At 44.3% G+C, this 24,720-nt stretch overlaps 1 protein-coding gene across 1 annotated transcript in view; it reads right to left on the reverse strand.

Moving 5' to 3' along the window:
- Positions 1-24,720, reverse strand: part of TSPEAR (thrombospondin type laminin G domain and EAR repeats) — a 149,991-nt gene that overhangs the window by 76,933 nt on the left and 48,338 nt on the right. The window contains exons 2-4 of the mRNA XM_030209633.1: positions 18,284-18,501; positions 16,207-16,445; positions 5,591-5,681 (exon numbers count right to left, since the gene is read on the reverse strand). Coding sequence (XP_030065493.1) covers positions 5,591-5,681; positions 16,207-16,445; positions 18,284-18,501 — 548 coding nt within the window. The remainder of the gene's footprint in view (positions 1-5,590; positions 5,682-16,206; positions 16,446-18,283; positions 18,502-24,720) is intronic.

Consider the following 24,720-nt stretch of genomic DNA (forward strand, 5'->3'; position numbering starts at 1 on the left):
CAGGGGTGGCCGGGGGGGGGGGGGGGGGAGCAACACTTGCCTCTCTCTCCTCCCTCCCTTCATGCAGGCACGCTAGGCATATCTTTGCTGGCAGCCACTAAATGGACTGCCACCACTCCCAACGCCTTGCTCTGAGCAGCATGCTGGAACTTCTCTCACATGCTCCAGAAGTCCCAGCCTGCTGCCCAGAGCTGGAAACAAGGAGCGGGGAGCAGCAGTAGGAGCACAGAAATGGGACAGTCAGTGGTGTAGTGGTGTTGTTATAGAATAACTAGTAAAAAAGGCCCGTTTCCGAAACCAATGAAACGGATGCTAGCATGTGGTTTTTTTTGTGTGTGTGTGTATGTGTCACGGAGTTATTTTCTGTGTGTGTGTGTGTGTGTGTGTGTGAGTGCGGTGTATGTGCAGGTTGTTGATGTGTGTCTTTTTTTGTTTTATTTTGTTTTTTGCTTGGGGGTTGGGGGATGTGCTGTGCTGGCAAAGTGGGTTGGATTGGTGTGTGGCTTTGAGGGTGTGTTTCTGTTGTATTGTGTGTGTGTGGTTTTGTCTGTCAAGGAGGTTTGTGGAGGGGGGTCTTTCTGTTGGTGAAATGTAAATGTGGATGTAGGGGGTGTCAGCCTTTGTTGAGTGTTGTTTTTTTTTTCCATATTTTTTTTTTTGTGTTGTGCTGAGGCAGCAATGTTGTTTTAGATGGGTGGAAGGTTGAGGAGCACGTTCTTTGTCTGTCGGTATTTTTTGGCCGTTTCAGGGCTGCTGTAGGGGAATGCTGGAAGAGAAATGTGCTGTTGGAAGCAGCGCCATCTTTTTCCATTGGGCTGGGGTTCTGGGCATCCTGGAGGTGGGTGACGGCTTGCCTGAGGACGGGGATGGTTGTTTTAAGTTGGCGGAAGGTCTCGGGCCGTCGGGGGGTGATCCGATATGTTTGGTCCATTTCAGGCTGGCTGCAGGGGAATGCTGGAACATTTATGCGCTGCAGGAATCAGCGCCGTCTTTTTCCGGGTGCTCGGGGAATCCCCGAGGTGGGAGACAGCTTGCCTGAGGCTGGGGATGGTTGGGCACGTCCTTGGCCGCTTCAGCAAAAGGGGAAGAGGAAGGGGGTGGGGAGTTACCTGCAGCCGCCTGAGGAACCATGTATTCTTTGTTTGTTTTGTATTATTAGTTTGCATTTCTGTTGAAGAAAGAGTGGATGCCTTTCGAATGATGGAGGTGGTGCGTCGGTGTGCGGTTGTTTCGTTAGTTTGGCAGCCAGTCTCCAGCGATTCCTGGGCAGGGAAGGAGTAGAGAAACATACTCCTCCCCCTTCCTTGGTCGCTGTTTGCTGCTGGCTGAGTCACGGGTAATCCTTCCAGCTGGGCCGCAACTTGTCCTGTTCGCCCACATCCCAGATGGTGACGGGCACGTTGTTTTCCGGCTCCTCTGACTCCATGTCAAGCGATCCCAAATATAGTCTGTGCTATAGGCCCTCTGGCACTCTTCAGTACTGACATTAGGCATTTAAAATTTCTCCCCCCCCCCCCCCCCCCCCCCCGGTCTATTTTTGCACATACCCACAGCAGGAATATTCTTCTCTCGTTCCAGTGGTGGTTCTATGCTCTCCGTGCTGCACAGATAATGAGCCATTCTGCTGGGGAATGCTCCTCCCTTATTGTCACGTAGTTTCCTCTGATTGGTCCGTCTTACGTTGCCTAGTGTTGCCTAGTGATGGTCCTTTGTGTTTCAGAATGTTGAGTGTGTTTTTTCTGATTGGTCCGTCATGCGAGGGCGAGGCAGAGAGACATGGTCAGTGTTCTGGCTTCACCTCCATGAATCCATGAACCCTTCAGTGAGTGACTGAGTGACTTCAGAACGTTGTCTTCAGAACGTTGAGGGTGAGTTTTATTATAGTAGATGAGGCTATGTGTTTAATGTAACCACTTTCATTTGAACCATGTTTCACTTCCTGTAAATGGCCACACCTAATGTTAGGTGTGATTCCTGGCCATACACACTATTCTATAAACTGTGCCTAACTTTAAGTGCAGCTTATAGAATAGCATTTTGGGAGAGGCCAATTTTTTGGGCACCATATATAGAATCTAGCCTATAGTGTGCACTCAGAAACAGCATATACATGTGTCAACATGGCCACATTTTGCAATGCTGCATCAGGACAACAGCCCTGAAAAAGTATATATATATAACAATAACAATCATGTACACCCTATTTTTTTATTCTAAATGTATTAAACATACCTGTTACGAATACGCTGCTCACTTCCAGCGCTTTCTCATCTTACAAAATGGCGTCATAACACCATCATCTATTTCTAAGGCCCAAGCCACCCAGAAGGAAACCACATATTCCAATCAGTGATGATCACAAAAGAGATCGCCGCTGATTGGAGCATGTGGTTTCCTTCTGGGTGGGTTGGGCCTTAGAAATAGGTGATGGGTGGGGGCAGAACCAAGATGTTGTCAAGGACAGACGCTAGAGAGGAATGCTCCAGCTTGTAGTAATGAATCAGTGTTGCCACACCCTGCGAAGTTTGATGGGGAAGCGGAAAGGTACTCCTTTTGTCCAGAAGCCTCCATCCAGAGGATCCCCTAGGCGCTTGGTGCTTGGCTCAATCTACTATTGCTGAACTGCTTTCCTCTTCAACTGTGACTACAGCTCCTACTTCTGGAGGTAAGCCTGGTTCAGCAGCTGACCTTAGTGCAGACCAAGTTTCGTTGAGCACGGATCAGCAGCAAGCTCCCCCTCAGCCCGGAAGTTCAGGAAACTGGAGGGCAAACGCTGATCTGTGTGATCTGGAGGGTGTTGCCTTTGCAAGTGGAGGTGCAGCCGGCTTGGACACCAATTGGGGACCTGCTGGAGCTGCTAAAAGAGTTGTTGCCAAGGCTCCTGGTGTGTTATCTTCTGGAGAAGTAGAGGAGAGTTCTGTTCGTATGGGGGGGGAGGGGGTTCAGAAGCCTGAAAAGTGAATATGGAAGCCCTATGGGTAGTAATTAAAAGCCTGGACAGTTCCCTAAAAACTTCGTTTTTTGGGATCAAGTATGAGATTGAGAACATGTGGTCCAAGACCTAGGTTCAAGAAGAGATGGTGCAAAAGCATGAAGAGCATTTAGATTCCCAGGATAGGAAACTGTAAGAAGTAAGATCTGTGGAACTTATGTTGATTAAAGGACAGGAAATGTTGCAACATAAAATGGAGTATACAGAAAACCAGATGAGGAGAACTAATCTGAGGTTTTTAAATTTTCCAAGGTCTCAGTACTTCCTCCTCTGGAGATGGTCCATAAGTACTTTCGGGAGATATTGAGGGGCATAATTGAACAAAAACGTCTATCTCCATGGGCGTTTATCTCCGAGAACGGGTCTGTGAAGGGGCGGACCGAACCGTATTTTCGAAAAAAATAGACGTCCATGTTTTATTCGACAATTTGTGAGTTGGGCGTTTTTGTTTTTCAGTGATAATGGAAAATGAAAGCGCCCAGCTCAAAAACGAATAAATCCAAGGCATTTGTTCGTGGGAGGGGCCAGGATTCGTAGTGCACTGGTCTCCCTCACATGCCAGGACACCAACCGGGCACCCTAGGGGGCACTTTTACAAAAACAAAAAAAAAGGTAAAAGAGCTCCCAGGTGCATAGCACCCTTCCCTTGTGTGTTGAGCCCCCCAAATCCCCCTCAAAACCCACTGCCCACAAGTCTACACCATTACTATAGCCCTAAGGGGTGAAGAGGGGCACCTACATGTGGGTACAGTGGGTTTGGGGGGGTTGGATGACTAATAAGCATTAAGCAGCACAATTGTAACAGGTAGGGGGGGATGGGCCTGGGTCCACCTGCCTGAAGTCCACTGCACCCCCTAATAACTGCTCCAGGGACCTGCATACTGCTGCCAGGGAGGTGGGTATGACATTTGATGGTGAAAATAAAAAGTTGTGAAACATCATTTTTTGTGGTGGGAGGGGGTTAGTGACCACTGGGGGAGTCAGGGGAGGTCGTCCCCGATTCCCTCTGGGGGTAATCTGGTCATTTAGAGCACTTTTTGGGGCCTTATTCGTGGAAAAAACAGGGTCCAGGAAAAGTGCCCTAAATTCTAGCTACAAACGCATACTTTTTTTCCATTATCGGCGAAAGGCGCCCATCTCTCCTCGGCCGATAACCATGCCCCAGTTTCACCTTCGCCACACCTCCGACATGCCCCCGTCAACTTTGTACGCTTCTGCGATGGAATGCAGTTGAAAACGTCCAAAATCGCCTTTCCATTATACCGATGTATTCGTTTTTGTGAGATAAACGTCTATCTCCTGATTTGGGTCAAAATCTAGGCGTTTTTCTCTTTCAATTATAAGCTGGATTGTGTGTGCCAACTAAGAATATGCCACCCATTGTGAGAGTTCAATATCTGGTCCTGGGCGGGACCAGTGGATTATCTATTCCAGTGAGAGAGGCTGGGGTTTCTCCTGAGTCATTGAATTTGTCAGTGTTCCTGGAAAGCTCTCTTGAAGTTGTTACTAGAAGAACTACCCTATTAGTAACCTTTGCTATGGAACACAATAGGAATTATATATTATGTCTTCCGCCATTTACAAGAGCAATTTTTTGGATCTACTATTCGTATATTTCCTGATCTATCTCAGGTGACACAGAGGCACAGGAAAGAGTTCTTGGCATTTAAGCCAAGAATCCTATCCCTAGGTCAACCTTTATTTTGAAATTTCCTGCTAAATGTTTAACTTTTTGTGGTAAAAATGTGATCCAAAACAGTTGCAAGAATTTTGGGGAGCTAGGGAATGAAAAGGGTGGGGACTGCTCCTCATAGTTAGCATGAACCGGCTGTAGAATCTGTGGTCTTATCTGACCTTTAGCAGTTTTTTTTCTTTGTATTTCTTGTTTGGCTCTGCTTTTATATTGTGGACTAATAAGATTCAGTACATGTTTTCCTAATATGATATTTGAAATAATTATTTTGTATTTCCAATTTTCAAGTAAGATTATTTGATTTGTAATTGAATTATCATTATATAATTAAATAAAAAGAAAAAGGTGATGGTGTTAGTTTGCTATTTTGTAAGATGAGAAAGCACTGGAAGTGAGCAGCATATTGATAACAGGTATGGGATGAAATGTTTAATAAATTTAGAATTTTAAAAAAATAGGATGTAAATAATTGTTATTGTTATATATATATTTTTTAGGGCTGTTCTCCTGATGCAGCATTGGCAAAATGTGGCAATGTTGACATAGGTCCTGATACCATGATATGTGGCAATAAAAAAGTCTTATGGAATGTATATCCCGTACCTGAGTGTTTTATGAAATAATGGTTGTGCCTGGGATGAGAAGGCCTAGAAAAAAGTGCCAGGTGGTCCGATGTGTATCCAGGGGCCATCAAGGGAGTATTCAAGGGGGGATCAATAGGGGCCACCATAGAGGTCTACAGAGGCCACTGTTGGCTTATGGGCCTTGCATCGAAGAACATCACTAGGAATTCAAACTAAAGCTAACTGTAGAGAATTAACATGGCAGCTATAGACATCGGTAGATAAATGATAATTGTGAGTTGGTAATACCCTCAGTCCAATACAATATTAATCACTGCTTACAGTGAAAGCACCTTTCAGTCTCTTCCTGCTTCCAATGTAAAATCTGGATCCATAAGTGTTCAAGGATGCGGGGAAAGGTACACTCACAACCCTAGATTTCAAAACAAAAATCACAGAAATACATTAGCAGTGAACTAACAGCATGCCTTATTAGAGCTACATGAAAGTTGTATAACATTCTACTAACACTCTTATGTTCCAAAAGGAACTTCCAGTACCACCATTTCAATTTCATTGACAGGATCAAAGAAGTTCACATAAGAAAAGGTATTTTGTCCTATTGTTTTCACTAGCAAAAATAATTTTTTTCCATAGTTCAAAACTAAAGTCACAAGTTCTACATCCTACGATATAAACTAGATTCTATATATCACGCTGAGATTTCCACGTGGAAATCGAAGCGCATTCCTTAAAGTATGATTTAATTTAAGCATACTTTGTAGAATAAATCTAAATTTCTGCGTGGTTTATAGAATACTAATTGTCCCTGCTGGCATTACTCAGCGATAGGTTAGTATTTTGTAAGTGAAAAACCCACTGGTGGTAATGCTAATTTCAAGCCTGCTAATTTCAAGCTTGTGGCCGACAGTGGAGCGACTACCTTCCAGCAGGCTTGGTAATGTCGTTAAAAGAATTTTTTCTGGAACATTTATTTTCATCAATGAATAATAATGCTATACTGTATAATGTACATGCTATACCAATCTGTATTTCTCAGATCCGGAAGTGGCGACTGTTACTCCGGCATTATGTAAGCCACATTGAGCCTGCAAATAGATGGGAAAATGTGGGATACAAATGCAACAAGTAAATACATAAATAAATAAATCCAACCAATGAGAATTGTTGTTACATAAGTATATCAGATATTTTTATGTGATTCTGTATTTTATTTATGATTATTTTAGAATTTGTCTAGGTGTTGACATCTATTGTGAATATTTTTATGTATTCTGGTTTGGTAAAGGAGTGGCCTAGTGGTTAGGGTGGTGGACTTTGGTCCTGGGGAACTGAGTTTGATTCCCACTTCAGGCACAGGCAGCTCCTTGTGACTCTGGGCAAGTCACTTAACCCTCCACTCAGGGCCGTGCCTAGGGTCTCTGGCGCCCCCCTGCAGACTATCAGTTGGCGCCCCCCCCCCCCCCCCGTGAAAATGATCATGCCCCCCCATGAAAATGATCGCTCACCACTTGCCACACTGAAAGGAATTGTCAGCAATATTCTTAGAAACAAATTGCAAAATAAGATAGCAGATGTAAATTCTCAAAGTGGATATATTCCAAACGCTAAAATGAAAATAAAATAATTTTTTTCTACCTTTGTTGTCTGGTGACTTTCTTTTTTCAATCATGCTGGTCCAGTATCTGATTCTGCTGCTATCTGTCCTCTTAATTCCATTTCCAGGGCTTCCTTTCCATTTATTTCTTTACTTTTCTCCTTTCTTCTTCATTTCTTGCTCTATATCCATTTCCAGCAATTTCTCCTCTCTCCCTGGGTCCTGCCCTCCCATCCATGTCCATTCTTGTCCCTCTCTGCCCTTCCCTCCTCCATCCATAGCCAGCAATCCTCCTCTCTCCCCTCCCCTCCATTTCCAGCAATTTGTCCTCTCCCTGGGCCCCCATGTCCATCCATGTCCCTCTCTGCCCTTTCCTCCTCCATCCATAGCCAGCAATCCTCTCTCCCCTCCCCTTCCAGCAATTTGTCCTCTCCCTGGGCCCTGCCCTCCCATCGATGCCTCTCTGCCCTTCCCTCCGCGCCCTGGGGCCTTTAAATCTTTTACTTCCGGTCGCAGCAGCGTCAGTGAAAGCGGAGCGCTGCCGACGTCTCCCTTCCCTTTGCACTCTTGGTTCCCTCAGTGTCCGCCTTCTTCTGACGTCAGAAGAAGGCGGGACACTGAGGGAACCAACGAGTGCAAGGGAAGGGAGACGTCGGCAGCAGTGGCGTAGCTAGGGTAGTTGACACCCGGGGCCGGTCATTTTTTTACCACCCCCCCCCCCCCCAAATCCAGTACTAGGCATACCGAGAATACAAAACACTCACGACCTATAGAGCAATTTTACCATACCATAAGCAGTCGTTTCTATGAGTCACACAAGGAAAAGGAAAGCATCTTAAGCACTACAGTGAGCACTAGAACATCAATTCACCTATTGTAAAACGAAACCAGACAGAATAGTACAGATCGTAGATCCTGCACAGTCAATGCCAACTGAAAGCCATGTCTTTCTCACAAACACAGATACACCCTAATCCACTATAGAATAAGTAATCATAAACTTTCTATTTAGACAAAAATTAAACTGAACCCCCAATGCCAGACTCTGCATACAATGCAACACCACAGAAACAGAAAATGTCTCCTAGTACTGTGCAAAATATAAAGACAGCAGATGTAAATTTGAAAAAAACTAACAAATACCAATCACCACTTTACAAATTAACAAATAGAAATAAAACAAATACAGAAAATAAAATAATACCATTTTATTGGACTAATACATTTAGCTTCCAGAGGCCAAAATCTCCTTCCTCAGGTCAATACAGTATAGTTCTGTTACAGTATCCTATCCTGATCTGAGGAAGGGGGTTTTGTTCTCTGAAAGTTAAGTCAAAATGTATTAAAATTAGTCCAATAAAAAGATTACCTTATTTACATGTTCTATTTATAAACATTTATTAACACAGCTAAATACTATATCCTAAAGCAAAATAATAAAAATATATATTTACAGTTTGTTGTCTTTGGTTTCTGCTTTCCTCATCTTCTTTTCACCGTCTTCCTTCCATCCAGCATCTGTCTTCGCTCTCTCTCTGCCATCCAGTGTCTGCCCTCTCTAATGTCCCTTTCATCCACATCTGCCCTCTATTTCTGCCCCTTCCATCCACCATCTGCCCCAGTCTGCCATCTCTCTCTCCCCTTCCATCCACCATCTGCCCTCTCTCTCTCCTTTCCCTCCAGCATTTACCCTCTATCTCTGCCCCTTCCATCCACTGTCTGCTCTTTCACTCCCTTCTATCCACTGTCTGCCCTTTCTCTCTGCTCCTTCGATTCACCATTTGCCTTCTCTCTTTCCCCCTCCCATCCATTCAGGGTCTGCCCTCCCTCTCACTCCCCATTCCATCCAGGATCTATCCCCCCTCTCTCAATGCCCCCTCTTTTCGGCTCCCAGTTCCCACCTGCGGCTGCCCCTAGTTCCAGATCCATTGATTCTCCCATCCACCCCTGCCCCAGGCATGACCCCATTCTCCCTCCTGCTCACTTTTTAGACCCCAGTTCCAGATCCATGCCCCTTCTCCCATCTGTCTCCCACCCAGTCCCTTCTGCCCATCCAAGTCCCCCTCACCCCATCTGTCTCCCACCCAGTCCCTTCTGCCCATCCGAGTCCCCCTCACCCCATCTGTCTCCCACCCAGTCCCTTCTGTTATCCAAGTGCCCCCACCCTCACCCCATCTGTCTCCCACCCAGTCCCTTCTGCCCATCCAAGTCCCCCTCACCCCATCTGTCTTCCACCCAGTCCCTTCTGCCCATCCCCCTCACCCCATCTGTCTCCCACCCAGTCCCTTCTGCCCATCCGAGTCCCCCTCACCCCATCTGTCTCCCACCCAGTCCCTTCTGCTATCCAAGTGCCCCCACCCTCACCCCATCTGTCTCCCACCCAGTCCCTTCTGCCCATCCAAGTCCCCCTCACCCCATCTGTCTCCCACCCAGTCCCTTCTGCCCATCCGAGTCCCCCTCACCCCATCTGTCTCCCACCCAGTCCCTTCTGCTATCCGAGTCCCCCCCCCCACCTTCACGGTCACCCCATCTGTCCCCCACCCTCACCTTGCCTCGTCTTCTCCCTGCCACCCAGTCTTTAAAAATAAATTGCCGACGCGAATAGCAAGCACAGCACCTCGTGTGCAAGTAAAAGAAGCGGATCCGATCATCTCATTGGGCCTTCCTTCACTGTCCCGCCCTAGAGGAAATAGGAAGTTGCGTCAGAGGAGGGCGGGACAGTGAGGGAAGGCCCAATGAGATGATCGGATCTGCTTCTTTTACTTGCACACGAGGTGCTGTGCTTGCTATTCGCGTCGGCAATTTATTTTTAAAGGGCTGGTGCGGGGGGGGGGGGGTGCCAGGAAGAAGAGCAGCGGGAGCGGCGGCACCCCCCTTTCTGATGACACCCGGGGCGGACCGCCCCCACCGCCCCGCCCTTGCTGGTCGGCAGCGCTTTCACTGACGCTGCTGCGACCCAAGTAAAAGATTTAAAGGCCTTGGCAGCGCGGGGCGAGGGTAAGCACCGCGGCGGCGCCCTCCAGAGGTGGGCGCCCCCCTGCGGCGCTTACCTCGCTTACCGCATCGGCACGGCCCTGCCTCCACTGCCCCATGTAAGCTGCATTGAGCCTACCATGAGTGGGAAAGCACAGGGTATAACAATAACAATTTTTTGGACATTTGAAAACCAGCATTTAGACATCTATATTGCATGGATGAGCAAATCCTGATTTTATAAATCTGAGATATTAATGTCTAAAACTGTAGTACATCCATATGGCACTATTGATTTTCTTATGGGATGGTCCTTGAAACAGCCCAGGGTGGGGGTGGGGGGGTGGTGAAACATGATCGTGTAGGACGACATATCCCCCTTCTGACAAATGCTCTGTTCAAGATAAGTGGAACTTTTATAGAAAATAATTATAGTTTAAAACACTGACAGAATCTCCATATAAGTGAGTGGATTATCCGTTGTGAAGTTAAGAGAAATTTGCAATCAATTGGTTATTGAACTACTTGAGAACCAATGACGAGGTGGGTGGAAGAAATCCTTGCATTAATGTGAAATCATTGGCAAGGTGCACCGCTGAGGTTTTCGGTGTTCGGTTAAATTTTGAGTGGAAAATATTGGGGTTATTATTGATATGTCCAAAGATGGACATTGTTATTTAGACCCGGTACCCATCATGTCCAGGTTACAGAAAGGTGCTCAGATTGAGCAGCTGGTCCACTTGAGCAATTAAGGGAAATCACCCCTTAATCTCACAGTGGTTGCTGCTCGCTTGAATGTGAAACTGGCAAGGAATACTGGGCTCTGTGACAGCTTCAGGAACGATGGACCTGCATGTTGTAAATTGGCCACATATGTAGTACAGCTCTTTACAATTATTTTAAATTGTGAGCCATCTGGGGTTAGAAAAATGTTTCATGTTTAATGTTTACACATTTGATATACTGCTTAAGATATTACAAATCCAAGCAGTTTACAATAAAATATCTACTGTACCTGAATATACACCACTTCAGTAGCCTTCAAGCTTACAGGTTTCTTATATTTATCTAAGTGGTGTATATTCAGGTACAGTAGGCATTTTTCTGTTCCTGGTAGACTCACAATTTAAACAAAAAAATCAAAAAGAGCAGAAGTAAAATTTGAGCTGGGGTCCGCTGGCTCTCAGCCCACTGCTCTAACCATTAGGCTATTCCTTCACTCCACTTGGACATCTGTGTGGCCATTTTATAACACAGATGTCCCTATGCTGCCATAATGATGTCCAAGTCTCTTGTTTTTCCCGTTCATAGTTTGGACATTTCAGTTTGTAAATGTTCATGCTGGACGTCATCAGTACATGGACATCTGTTTCTCATGTATTTTAGAACAAGGTGTATGTCAACAAATCTTTTTTTTTTTATTTGATTGACTTTTAGATTTGGGGATTTATTATGATGCTTTGGACATTTACTACTTTTTTAAATTATCTTTATTGAAACAATCAAGCAAGAACAGCAACAACAACAAATAAGAAACATTCCAATTGTGGTATACAGTCAGCCCCCCTCCAACCCCCCTCACCCCTCCCCTCGACTATCACCAACAGATCCTATTTTAAAATACTAGCATCACCAGCAATGTACTGACCGGATGTCCTTTCTAAAGTGCTGTTCTTAGTCCCTAAAATGTCATAAGTTCATACTGGAAATGTTTCTGGCCTTTCTGTAAAAAAGTCCATGTACCCAGGGGAAGGTATTTAATGCCAACAATAGTCTTTTCCTGACTAGCAGAAAAATAAAGTAACATTTGGCTAAAGTTCAGATCTCACAGCCTACAGGACACAGACAAGCTCAAATTACTGATTTTCTGTGAGTTTGCAGCCTTATAATTATGGACCACAAATTCATATCAGTTATGCACTTCTATAATTACCATCACCTTTTGTTTCCAAATGTTGGGCCACTGAGTCATGTCACATGGCATTCATGTTTGAAAAATCACCTTAACTTGTTGCGTGAATGACTGAACCAGACATAACACATTTTAAGGTATTTACAAAATAGCTTTCTGTCTGGCCTAATGATAGACACTCATTTTCTTGTGAGTCAGAAAAGGATGTTTACAAAATTTTGACCTCCCAAGAAGGCAAGTTTGGCAGGCCTATGAAATAGAATATCAGCTGCGTGAAAATGCTGACTCAGCACTGGCAGTCACAACTGTGAAATCAACAGTAATAATGTTCTATTACGTAAAACCATCATTACAGTATGGAACAGAAACCCCACAGCGGCCAAATAATTAACTGTTTATAGCTAGCTATCTTCAGTAACATCTTCAAACACAAATGCTTTTATTTTAGAAGCTCTATTCATGTTTTCAGAAATAGGGGAGAGAGAAGGCAGATGATGGATGGGGGGAGAGAAGGAACAGACACTGGACGGGGAGAGAGGTGGCAGACACTGAATGTAGGAGGAAAGGGAGCAGATGCTGGATGAAAAGGGGGAGGGGGCAGATGCTGTATGACATGGGAAGAGAGAAGGCAAACGCTGGTTGGAAGTGAGGACAGAAAAGGGTTAGATGCTGAATGTAGGAGGGGAGAAAAAAAGGACAATGAGTTGAAATGGGGAGAGAGAGGGGCCAGACTCTAGATGGAAGTGGGGAGAGAGAAGTGTCAGATGCTGGATGGAGATGGGAGAGGAAGAGGACAGATGCTGGGTGGAAGGGAGCAGAGAAAAGGGTAGATGCTGGATGGAATGAGAGAGGGGGTAGATGGATGGAAGGGGGAGAGGGGGCAGATGCTGGATAGAAAAGAGACAGACGGGGCAGATGCTGGATGGAAGGGGTGGAAGTGGAAAGAGAGGCGGGAAGATGCTGGATTGAAGGGAGAGAGAGAGGGGGAGCAGATGCTGGATGGAGGGGGAGAGAAAAGATAGATGCCGGATAGAGGGAGAGCAGAGAAAGAGGGCAGATGCTATATGAAGGGGAGCAGAGAAAAGGGGAAAATGCTGGCTGGAAGAGGGGAGAATGAGGGCAGATGCTAGAAGACTGGGTGTGAGTGTGTCTGTGAGAGAGAGAGTATGTGTGTGTGAGAGTGAGAGTGTGTGCCAGGGGCCCCCCTCCCTCCCAGTTCCAGTGTCCCCCCTTCCTCCGTGTTCCAGGGTCATCATCCCCCTTCCCTCCGATTTCTAGGGTCACCCCCCCCCCCCCCCCGCTTTTTTTTCTAGTTTTTGTACAGGTGGTGCATTCCCCCCTCCTCCCCTCTCCTCTGAGTTCCAGACCCCCTCCCCCCTCCCCCGAGTTCCAAACCCCTCTCCTCCACCGAGTTCCAGACACCCCCTCCCTCCCCCTCCTTCCAGGCCCCCTCCCTCCCTCCTTCCAGGCCCCCTCCCTCCCCCCAGGAGTTCCAGACCCCTCTCCCTCCCTCCCTCCCTCCCCCTTCCCCCCCTCGAGTTCCAGACAAACAGATTCAAACTTGATCAGATCATTCGTCCACGCCGCGCGGCCGAGAAGAGGACTTCGGCTGGCGGGGGTTGGGGTCCTCTGCTAGCACAGGTACGCGACGGCAGCAGGGGAGGGTTGGCGGCAGGAAAGGGGGCTCGAAAGGGTTGCGGCAGGGGTGTCCAGGGGTCAGGAACTCAGAGGGGGGTATGGAAATCAGAGGGAGGGGGTCTGGAAATCAGAGGGAGGGAGGCTGGGGAGGTGGGGTCTAGATCTCAGAGGAGGGAGGGAGAGGGATCTGGAACTCGGAGGAAGGGAGGGACGGAGAAAGGGAGGGAGGGGGGTCTGGAACTCGGGGGGAGGGAGGGAGGGGCCTGGAAGGAGGGGGAGGGGGTGTCTGGAACTCAGGGGAGGGGGTCTGGAACTCAGAGGAGAGGGGAGGAGGGGACGAGAGGGGAGGAGGGGGGAAATGCACCACCTGTACAAAAACTAAAAAAAAAAAAATTGGGGGGATGACCCTGGAAATCGGAGGAAGGGGGGACACTGGAACTGGGAGGGAGGGAGGGAGGAAGGGGGCCCCTGGCACACACTCTCACTCTCACACACACACTCTCTCTCTCACAGATACACTCGCACCCAGTCTCAATCTCTCTCTGTCATACACGCACACTTGCACATTCACTCTCTCTCTCTCACACAGTCACTCTCACACACACTCTCTCAAACATACACACTCCAAAGAAAACCTTGCTAGCGCTCGTTTCCTTTGTGTCAGAAATGGCCCTTTTTTACTAGTTTTATATAAAGACTCCTGAAGCAGGCTTATTGCCAAAACATGGTGCTGTGTTGAGTCTTCACCAATAAACATTTTACCATCATTTGAAGTCTCTTCATTTGTTCCTGGTCAGCCTGGTCTTTTCCCCATAGTTATACCAGCCATAGACCTGGCATAAATGTGGGTGCCTAAATGTGGCAGGGACACATATAACCTACAGTGTTCTGTAAATTATGTGCTTAACTGGGAGTCCTGTCCTTGTGTCACCCATACCCAATTCAATGACTCCATTTTGTGGCAGCATGTTTTGATTCCTCTGAAGGATCTGGTTCTCAACTGTGTTTGCTGTAATACCATATTTTGGAATTCTTCAAGAGCCCTGACCAATTTGTTTGACCCCTGTTGAACGCATTTACACCGCAATACAGCCCATGTTGGGTTCATCAATAAAGGACTCTTGACTATCCCATGCTTGAAGGCCTTTTGTGCTTTTTTTGATTTTGTCACCCATACTCCACCCATAGGTATGCCCCCCTTACAATTACATACTAAGTTAAAAAGGTATTTGCAGAATAGCACTCAGACATCCTGTTGGCACTTTTGTGGGTAAGTGTATACTTATGCCTCATATAAGTGCTAGTATTCTAGATATTTGCATGCAAGGGGTGCCTAATCGCAGGCATCTATATTATACAATTGCCCTCATAGTTTTCACAACTTTGGAACAAGTGTTTTTGTTATTACAATTGCTTTTACCTTTTTGGGGGACGGATTTTTTTCCCGTATTTTGCTTCAGTAAACTTTATTGAACTGGAACACACATTTGTTGTGAGGGGATTTTTTTTCCTGTTTCCTGATCCTCTAGCTTAGAAAACCAGTTTCCCACCATCCCCAGTAGCCCTAAAATGGTGCCATTCTGTAAACGGAAGGATTGGAGAAAAGGGTTAATGTTAAGAGACTTACTATAAATAGAGGTTTTTCTGAAATAAGATCCCCTAGGTTAGTGCCCTGGATAGAGCTAGCTGGATATCTTTAGTTAGAAGGCAGCTAACTTGCTTAGAATAGACCCTAATACATTCCTAGGGTGGAATTCAGTAAATGGCACCCAAAGTTAGACACCAGGAAGATCCGTGCTAAACTAGTATTCTAGAAGTATTCTACTAGTATCAGGGTACTCTGCGCAGAACACTAGTTTAGTGCAGATCTCGTACCTAACTTTGGGCTCCGCACTTACGCCTGCTGAAACCTAGTGTAAATGATGGTGCGCAATTAATGGCAGTTGAGTGCCCAGATGACCCTATTCTATAGCATCACGCCTAATTTCTGGGAAGTCACCTGACCTGCTCATGCCCCTCCCATGGCCACGCTCCCTTTTGAGTTGCTCGCTATACAATTTAGAAGTGCATGTTATAGAATAGGGCACAGGACAGATCTGCACGTAAACCCAAATGAGTGTCAATTAACACCAATGATCGATAGTTAATGGCTCCTTAACTCATTAGTTTGCACATGGATATGGGGTCCGTGCCCAAATTTGGGCACCCTATATAGAATCCAGGGGCTAGTATAATGTACAGTGGAGAAGTAGCCTAATGGTTAGTGAAGTGGCCCAAGAACCAGGGGGACCAGGTTCAAGTCCCACTGCAGATCTTTGTGACTCCTGGCAAGTCACTTAATCCTGCATTGCCCCAGGAACAAAATAAGCGCCTATATATAATATGTGAACTTCTTTAATTGTACCACAGCAAGGCAGTATATCAAGTCCCCTTCCCTTTCCCTAAAAAAAAAAGATAAAGATCCAGCAGAATTTAAATATGTTCTGTACTCTGCTGGACAACTGCTTGTTGGCAGGAAATGTACTTGTGAACGGACATCTGATTCACACAGGGAATATCACCACAGGTTTGTCACTGCAAAATTATTGGATGCACCTTGATTATATAAAGCATGGGATCAAAAATCAAGGTAGCTTAGCACCCAAAAAGTGTAATGAGCAATAACTACATAATCAGTGCTGATTTCCATACTGAAGAAACCCTAAACATATATTATAGAGTTCCTGAATGTAACTTACCTTCAGCTACCACTGAAAAAAAGGTGTGAGTGAAATCCAAATAAATAAATAAAATTGATATACTATTTGGCATACTTACAGATCTAGGGAAATGCTGCAATCTATGGTTAGCGAGAAGGACTGCCCAGACACAGCCATGATGAGTGTGTGCCATCGGTTGTCTGCTAAAGCAATGCCTCGAAAGGTCACACGGGACTGCCAGCCATTAAAAACGTCTTTGCTCCAGAACAGGAAGTGAAGTTTATTCATTGAGTATCTGAGTCCCACTAGCACGTTGTCACTCTTATCTTCAATTAGTGAAAAGATGTATTCATTTTTCTGAAACAGTGTTTTGTTTTTTTTTTAGTAAGTAGCATTCTGCTGTGAATATCATACACTGACGAACTTCATGTGACTAGAGAAGAACAGCAAACAAGAAATGATTCTTTGAAACAATAATGCAGCCCTGCATTGCAAATGTTGTTAGCTCTGCTGTAGCCCACTTAGGCCTGAAACACTGGGAATGAGTAGCACAGGAAAGCCAAAGAAGAAAGCAGAAAGCACTTGTTCGGTGGAAGTGATTTAAATCCTGCTGTATCTCACTGACCCAGAGAAATATCAAATAGGTACATGGTGTCCGGATAACAGGATCCCTTATATAGTTTCGAAATAATTTGCAATTGTTTAAACATTTAGGGGTCCTTTTACTAAGGTGCAGTAACAGATTTATTTAGCACATGCTAATAATTAGGCATGCGAAATGATAAGACGCTCATAGGAACATAATGGGCTTCCTATCATTCAGCGCACACTAATCATTAGCATGCATTAAATCCATTAGCGCACCTTAGTTTAAAAAACCCCTTAATATGACCTTTGAAAATACATTAGTATAATTTTTTTCTTAGTTAAATTATTTGTGTTCAAAATGTCCTCCTTCATCCTTGACACATTCATGAAGTCTCCGATGCTACTGAGCTGTTGGCTCAATGAATTATGGAGTTTCATTAATTAAGGGTTCAACTGTTTTGCAAACTCGATGCGCAGGAGCTCCATCCAGTTGCAATGTATACTGCTGAGAAATGTCTCAACTTTCAGGCAGAAGTTTCTGCTGCAGTAGGATGTTTTTGAGTTATTTGGAAAAATGTTGGGGTTCCAACAATGTAGAAACTCCGGACCCTTTTAGCTGATTCAGATCATGACCTCAGCTTTTGTTCTCATGGTGCATCATGTCACCAAAACACATAATAAATTTATGGCTTTGCATGATTAGATGTTAATTTTATAAACTAGCTATATGTATAAAACACTGATTTACTTGTGTAAATGCGCACTTGAAAAATTAAAACATGCTTAAAAGTACAAACAGTGTGAGCTTGTGCAGTAGGAATGCTTAGTGGTGAACTTTGAGCAGGGTGTAGGCAGAGACAAGATTTATGCATCTATTGTACCTGTGTACAAGGTCCCTGCCTTCAATCTAAGTGTGATATATGCAGGATTTATGCTAGTGTTTAATAAAGACACATGGAGGTACTTTTGCTAATGTGCACTAACGGATTTAGCACATGCTAAATGCCATGCAGCCCATTCAGTACCTATGGGCTGCTTAGCACTTAATGCACCCTAGTAAAAGGACCCCTTAAACACCTATGTGTTCTGTCCAATTAACCAAAGCACCCTGTTATAAAATTACCTTCATACTGCTTTAATTAAAAAGCTTTTTAGTTCTGCACATATGAAACATTACACAGACAACACAGAATGACTCCCTGATGAAAGCCAGATTAAAAACAGTAAAGAGGATGTTCTTGCAGGAGAAGGCTAAAACAATTTACAGTATAAACAAACATAATAATAATAATAATATGCAAGGTTCTAGTCCTTACACTGTGGCACAGAGGATTTCAAAGACTGCAGGAAGTGTCTGGGTTGTTGTGGCTTATCATGGAGGCTCGAATTAGCATGCAGACTTTAGAGCTTCAGTAATCCTGTGTTTGCTTTTGTGTATCATATCTTTCTTTGGCATAGGCCACTGCTACAAGATAACAGTATGCTGGAGGTATGAGAGAATGCATTAATGAAAGTGTAGCATTCTTTGTTCAGCCAGCTGTGCACTACAGAACACAAACATCTGGGCAGTGGCACTTTGTATTAAATAGTAAAAGTGTTTACAGTACCTTAGGTGGAATGCTGGTAACTTTCAAGGTAACGACAATGGAAAATTCTTCCGGAAAGAGACCACAGTTAATGAAAAGCTGAGATGATGGGAAACTGGGTGGGCGAACAGATGTGGAGAAAAGAAATCCACGAGCCCCCTGAACCTGGACCATTCGTATCCCATGCTGTGCTCCACTGGAAGGAACCCCCTCTGACAAGATATCCAAAGGACGAAGATCTATAGCAAAGAAATTAAACATTCAAGTCACATACGCTGCTGGATCATACTGAGCAATGTCTATGGGAATTTCTGAGAGCTGCATTTTAAAAAAAATGGAAATCCAGCAATGGAGAAAAATATGTGACATATTTTTCATCACTACTGCTACTACTACTACTACTACCTCCTATCATTTCTATAGTGCTACTAAACATACGCAGCATGTTAGAGACAGTCCCTGCTTGACAGAGCTTACAATCTATTCAAGACAGTCAAACAGGACAAATAAGAGATTAGGGAGCTTCAAGCAGCCTCTAAAAGATGGGCTTTTGGCCTGGATTTGAAAAGGACTAGAGATAGAGTATGATATACTGACTCGGGAAGTCTTTTCCAAGGGAACGGCGCAGCAAGGTGCAAGGAACTGAGTCTGGAATTGTTGATGGAGAAGGGCACAGATAAAAGTGACTTACTTGATGAACTAAGTTCACAGGAAGGGGTGTAGGGAGAGAGAAGAAATACTGAGGAGCTGCAGAATGAATGCACTTGTAAGTCAGTAAGAGGAGTTTGAACTGTATAAAGAAATGCATAGAGAGCCAATGAAGTAACTTGAGAAGAAGGATTATGGGAGTATAGCAACATTGTCAAAAGACAAGCCATGCAGCAGAATTCTGAATAGATTGAAGTGTAGACCTCTGAAGGGTAGGTTGCACTAGTTTAAGCAGTAAACAATAGCCTTGTCGATAAGAGTTTTGACAATGTGTTTGGAAACAAAAGGATGAACTTTGGTGATGTTATAAAGAAGGAAAGGACAGGTTCAGCGGTCTGTTGGATATATGTAGAGAAAGAGAGAGAGGAGTCAAATATGACCCCAGGGTTATGAACTGACAAGTCAGAGAGGATGAGAGTGCTATCCACAGAAATACAGAATGGGGAAAGAGGAGAGGTGGATTTAGGAGAAAGATAAGAAGCTCAGTGGTAGAACAACAGGACAGCAATTTCAGGCAAGCAGGCAAAGACTTGGACCTGGATTCCTGGGAAATTTCAGGTGTAGAGAATAGATCTGGAGTCATCAACATAAAGATGGTATTGAAAAACATTGGAGGAGATCAGAGCACCAAGGGAACAAGTATATAGAGAAAAGAGGTCTCAAGTCTCAAATGATTTCCTTGAGAATTCTAATGATCTGATCTCCTCTAGAGCCACGCTGATCATCACATTTCTGGATGAAAAAGACAAGGTTACTGTGGAATGTTTTATTTTTTGGTCAGCCTCTACTTCTCCTTACGTGGGTATAAAGTTATCGTTTTCTCTGATGTAGCTTGGGCAGCATAAATGAGAAGGGAACAGTTTTACAGCTCCAACCAAAGGTGGTAGCAATTGAGGCTACCTTCTTTCTGTGTTTCCCAAGTAGATGTCTCATAAGTACATAAGTAATGCCACACTGGGAAAAGACCAAGGGTCCATCGAGCCCAGCATCCTATCCACGACAGCGGCCAATCCAGGTCAAGAGCACCTGGCAAGTTTCCCAAACGTACAAACATTCTATGCATGTTATTCCTGGAATTGTGGATTTTTCCCAAGTCCATTTAGTAGCAGTTTATGGACTTGTCCTTTAGGAAACCGTCTAACCCCTTTTTAAACTCTGCCAAGCTAACCGCCTTCACCACGTTCTCCGGCAAAGAATTCCAGAGTTTAATTACGCGTTGGGTGAAGAAAAAGTTTCTCCGTCTATTTTCAGGGAGAAAAAAAAGAGGCCTTTTTTACAGGTGCGCTGAAAATGATTCTGTGTGCACCCAAAACCCACGCCTACACTACCGCAAAACATTTTTCAGCGCACCTTAGTAAAAGGACCCCATGGCTACATTCTGACTACAAAAAGAAACTTCCTTAAAATAAATTTTAAACAATAAAAAGACTTATCATTTTCTGAATTCAATATAACAACCAGAGTGGTTCTATTAGCTATATTGTTGTGAGAGCATAAGAATAGCCATTCTGGATCAGATCCAGTGGTCCATCTAGCCCAGTATCCTGCTTCCAACAGTGGCTAATCCAGGACACAAGTACCTGGCAGAAACCCAATTAGTAGAAACATTCCATGCTACCAATCCCAGGACAAGCAGTGGCTTCCCCCAGCTCAATAACAGACTATGGACTTTTCTTTCAGGAACTTGGCCAAACCTTTTTTTAAACCCAGATACGCTAACGTCATTACCACATCATCCAGCAACGAGTTCCAGAACTTAATTATTCTTTGAGTGAAAAAATATTTCCTCCTGTTTGTTTTGAAAGTATTTCCATGTAATTTCATTGATTGTCCCCTGGTCTTTGTGAGAAAATTCTAAAAAGTCCATAAGATCCAGACTGTCTGATGAAATGCCCAACCTCCTCCAACTCATTCCTTTTCCCAGCTGATAGGCAGTACGATTTAGATATCAATATATTATAAGGTTTCACAAACTTCAGTATATCCTTCAAATACATGTTCCACAGAATATTGAGTGCAGACAACAGAGTCTGGAGAAAATTAAGCTGCCTAATGTTCTTACTCCATGCTTCTAATTTCAGATGTAAAGAAAGACTTTCTTTAATAAGAATCCCAACACAATTGAAGAGGCGAGATACAAGGTGAGTCTGGGACTCTGTATTGAGAATCAAAGTATTTCTTAAGTCATCTAGGGTCCCTTTTACTAATGTGCGCTGAAAAATGGGCTGCGCTAGTGTGGGCGCGTGTTTTTTGGCACACGCAGATCCATTTTTCAGTGCACCTGTAAAAAAGGCCTTTTTTTAAATTTTTGTTTATTTTTATTTTTCATTGTTCTCGAAAATGGACGGTGCGTGTCCATTTTGGGTCTAAGTCCTTACCGCCAGCCATTGACTTAGCGGTAAGGTCTCACGTGTTAACCGTGCGGTAATCGTCTGCATGCGTAGAATGACGAATACCGCCCGGTTTCTGCCGCACGCCAGAAAATAAAAATTACTTTCCAGCGCACATAGCGAACGCATGTCAAAAATGAAATTACTGCAAGGGCCACGCGGTAGCCGGGCGGTAACTCAAAATTGATGTGCATTGGGTGCACGTAAGTGCCTATGCGGCTGAGTAAAAGGGCCCATTATTTCTCAAATTTCTCGGTCCTCAAGGTTAACTATGCAAAAATTAGAGAAGCATGATAATAAGTTGAAAGTAGTAGAACAGTGTTTGGACTTTAGAAACCTAAGTGGTAACTGTACAGAAAGCTGACATGACATTTATTAAAGAGAAGAAAATCAAACAAATTATTGTAATAACCCAAGCGTTAGGACTCTAACAGGCTCATTTTCGAAAGAGATGGACGTCCATCTCCCAGAGACATCCAAATCGGTATAATCGAAACTCGATTTTGGACGTCTCTAACTGAAGTCCGTCACAAAGACTTCCAAATTTCAAGGGGGCGTGTCAGAGAAGTGGTGAAGGCGGGACTTGGGAGTGCCTAACACTTGGACTTCTTTGAGCCATAATAAAAAAAAACAGGGACGTCCTAAAGTAAAACTTGGACGTTTTCACCCGGACGTGTTTTTTTACGACTAAGGCACAAAAAGGTGCCAGAAATGACCAGATGACCACTGGAGGGAATCGGGGATGACCTCCCGTTACTCCCCCAGTGGTCACTAACTCCCTCCCATCCTCAAAAAACATCTTTAAAAATATTTCATGCCAGCCTAAAATGTCATACTCAGGTCCATGTCAGCGCATGCAGGTCCCTGGAGCAGTTTTAGTGGGTGCAGTGCACTTCAGACAGGCAGACCCAGGCCCATACCCCGCCTACCTGTTATGTTTGTGGAGGAAACAGCGAGCCCTCCAAAACCCACCACAAACCTACTGTACCCACATCTAGGTGCCCCCTTTCACCTGTAAGGGCTATGGTAGTGTTGTACAGTTGGGGGTAGTGGGTTTTGGGGGGGTTGGGGGGGCTCAGCACACACGGTAAGGGAGCTATGTACCTGGGAGCAATTTCTGAAGTCCACTGCAGTGCCCCCTATGGTGCCCAGTTGGTGTCCTGGCATGTCAGGGGGACCAGTGCACTACAAATGTTGGCTTCTCCCATGTCGAAATGGCTTGCATTTGGATATTTTAGACATTGGCGTCTTTGGTTTCGAAAATCGACGAAAGTCAAAGACGTCCATGTCTAAGGACATCCAAATTCAAGGACGTCCCTGGTATTTTTGAAACGAAAGATGGACGTCCATCTTTTTTCGAAAATACGGTTTTTCCCCCGTCCCCGGATTTGGACGTTTTACAAAGACGTCCAAATCCCAACTTGGACGTTTCTTTCGAAAATGCCCCTCCACAACACCACAACATTCAAGACATTTATCAAACACTGTCCTGGTTTAGGCAAATAGTGATATGATACTCATCACTTCCATCAATCACAAGCCAATATCTTTCCTGTGATCTTAACCCTGCGTTTATGACTCTTTTTGACATTTTAAAAGTCATTTTGTGCACCCCGTATGATGGGAAGGTTTTTCCCTGTGATGCTGAGCCGAGCCCATGCCTTATAATTGTGGTCGACTGGGTGCTTCAACTGAGGTTTTTTTCTCCACTTTTTAGGTGTGCTTGAATGTTGTGGTGTCTTAGAGTCCTAACGCTTGGGTTATTACAATAATTTGTTTAATTTGATTTTCTCATTTATTAAAGACAGCCTTTCATTACATCTGAAATTAGAAGCATGGAGTAAGTACATTAGGCTGCTTAATTTTCTAATGCACAGCTAATTACACTGGCTCCAATATGCACTGAATAAGAGTAAAAAATGCTGCACATCCCATAGCATTGCCTCTGTGCTCCCAGATCTATTATTAACCTCTTTCTTTCTTTCTTTCTTTCTTTGGTGTTTGCTTTGGCAATTGAACCTAAGACAATATATTTCCCAGGATCCTTTTATTCTTCTTGTAAAAAGAACATCAATAGACTGTGGCAATGCATTTCTAAAAGAAGATCTGCCGCTTCTCTGAGTGGAGAGCAATGCATACCTGTAAAGGAGCAGCTGTGTTCCCTTTTATCTCTTCAGCCCTTATAAAACAGCAGCAAAATACAAACCTCTTACATACAAGCAATCTCTCTTTGACACAAACAAGAGGTCACAATATCAAGCAGACAGATACTTTTCCCTCTTTAAGGGGCCCTTTTACTAAGCCGCAAAAGCATCTACACACGCCCAACACGCGTCAAAATGGAGTTACCGCCCAGCTACCGCGTGGCTCTTGTGGTAATTTCATTTTTGGTATGTGTCCAATACATGCATCTGAAAATGATTTTTATTTTTGGATGCGAGTATCGGACACGCGCCAAGTGGCATTTGATGCGCGTAGGTCATTACCGCCTGGTTACCGCATGAGTCTTTACCGCTAGGTCAATGGCTGGCGGTAAGGTCTCAGACCCAAAATGGACACAAGCCAATTTTGATTTTGCAGTACGTCCATTTTCATCAAAAATTTTTAAAAGGCGTTTTTTGCAGGCGCACTAAAAAATGGATCTGCGCGGGCCCAAACCATGCGCCTACACTACCGCAGGCTATTTTTCAGCGCACCTTAGTAAAAGGACCCCTAAATGTGCCTGAAATATGAGGAGAAACAAATCACATACTAAAGTGAGTATGATTGTATGGCAATTAAAAAGAGAAAATTTTAAAGCCATAAAACCTAGAATTTCTTTGTCCTCCCTCCCCCCCCCCCCCCCCCCCACCCACCCAAGATTTCAGTCTTTCTTATGTGGCAAACTCCCTGGATAGGAACTACACATTCTAAAAGCAGGCAAAACATTTTAATCTAGAACTCAAGTCAATTTTAAGGCCACTTATTTCAGAAAAAAAGCCTTCTATGCCCATAAATTGGCTGTCTGAAAACTGCCCTTCATCAATGCAGGTGAAATAAGCGTGTTCTTCCAAAATACATGTATAGTGAGCTACATTTGATGGAGCTATTCCTGGAGAAATCTTTTGAGCAGATCAGAAAGCCAGATACAGAAACCATGTTTTGAAGCCTACGTACATTTGTTTTCCAAAGTAAATCTGTCTGCACAAAAAGTAAGTGCAAACATTCTCAGATACTTTGAAAGTTTCAAAGAGAGTGTATGCATATATAGTACATTCTATTTGAAAATTGGTATAAAGTCCACAGGCTAAAAGTATCAGCAAACTTTATCCTGATGCAGAAAGTTTGAAAATTACCCCCATGATAATTTATACTTCTTGG

Source organism: Microcaecilia unicolor, chromosome 7, assembly GCF_901765095.1.
Source record: "Microcaecilia unicolor chromosome 7, aMicUni1.1, whole genome shotgun sequence".
NCBI lineage: Eukaryota > Metazoa > Chordata > Amphibia > Gymnophiona > Siphonopidae > Microcaecilia > Microcaecilia unicolor.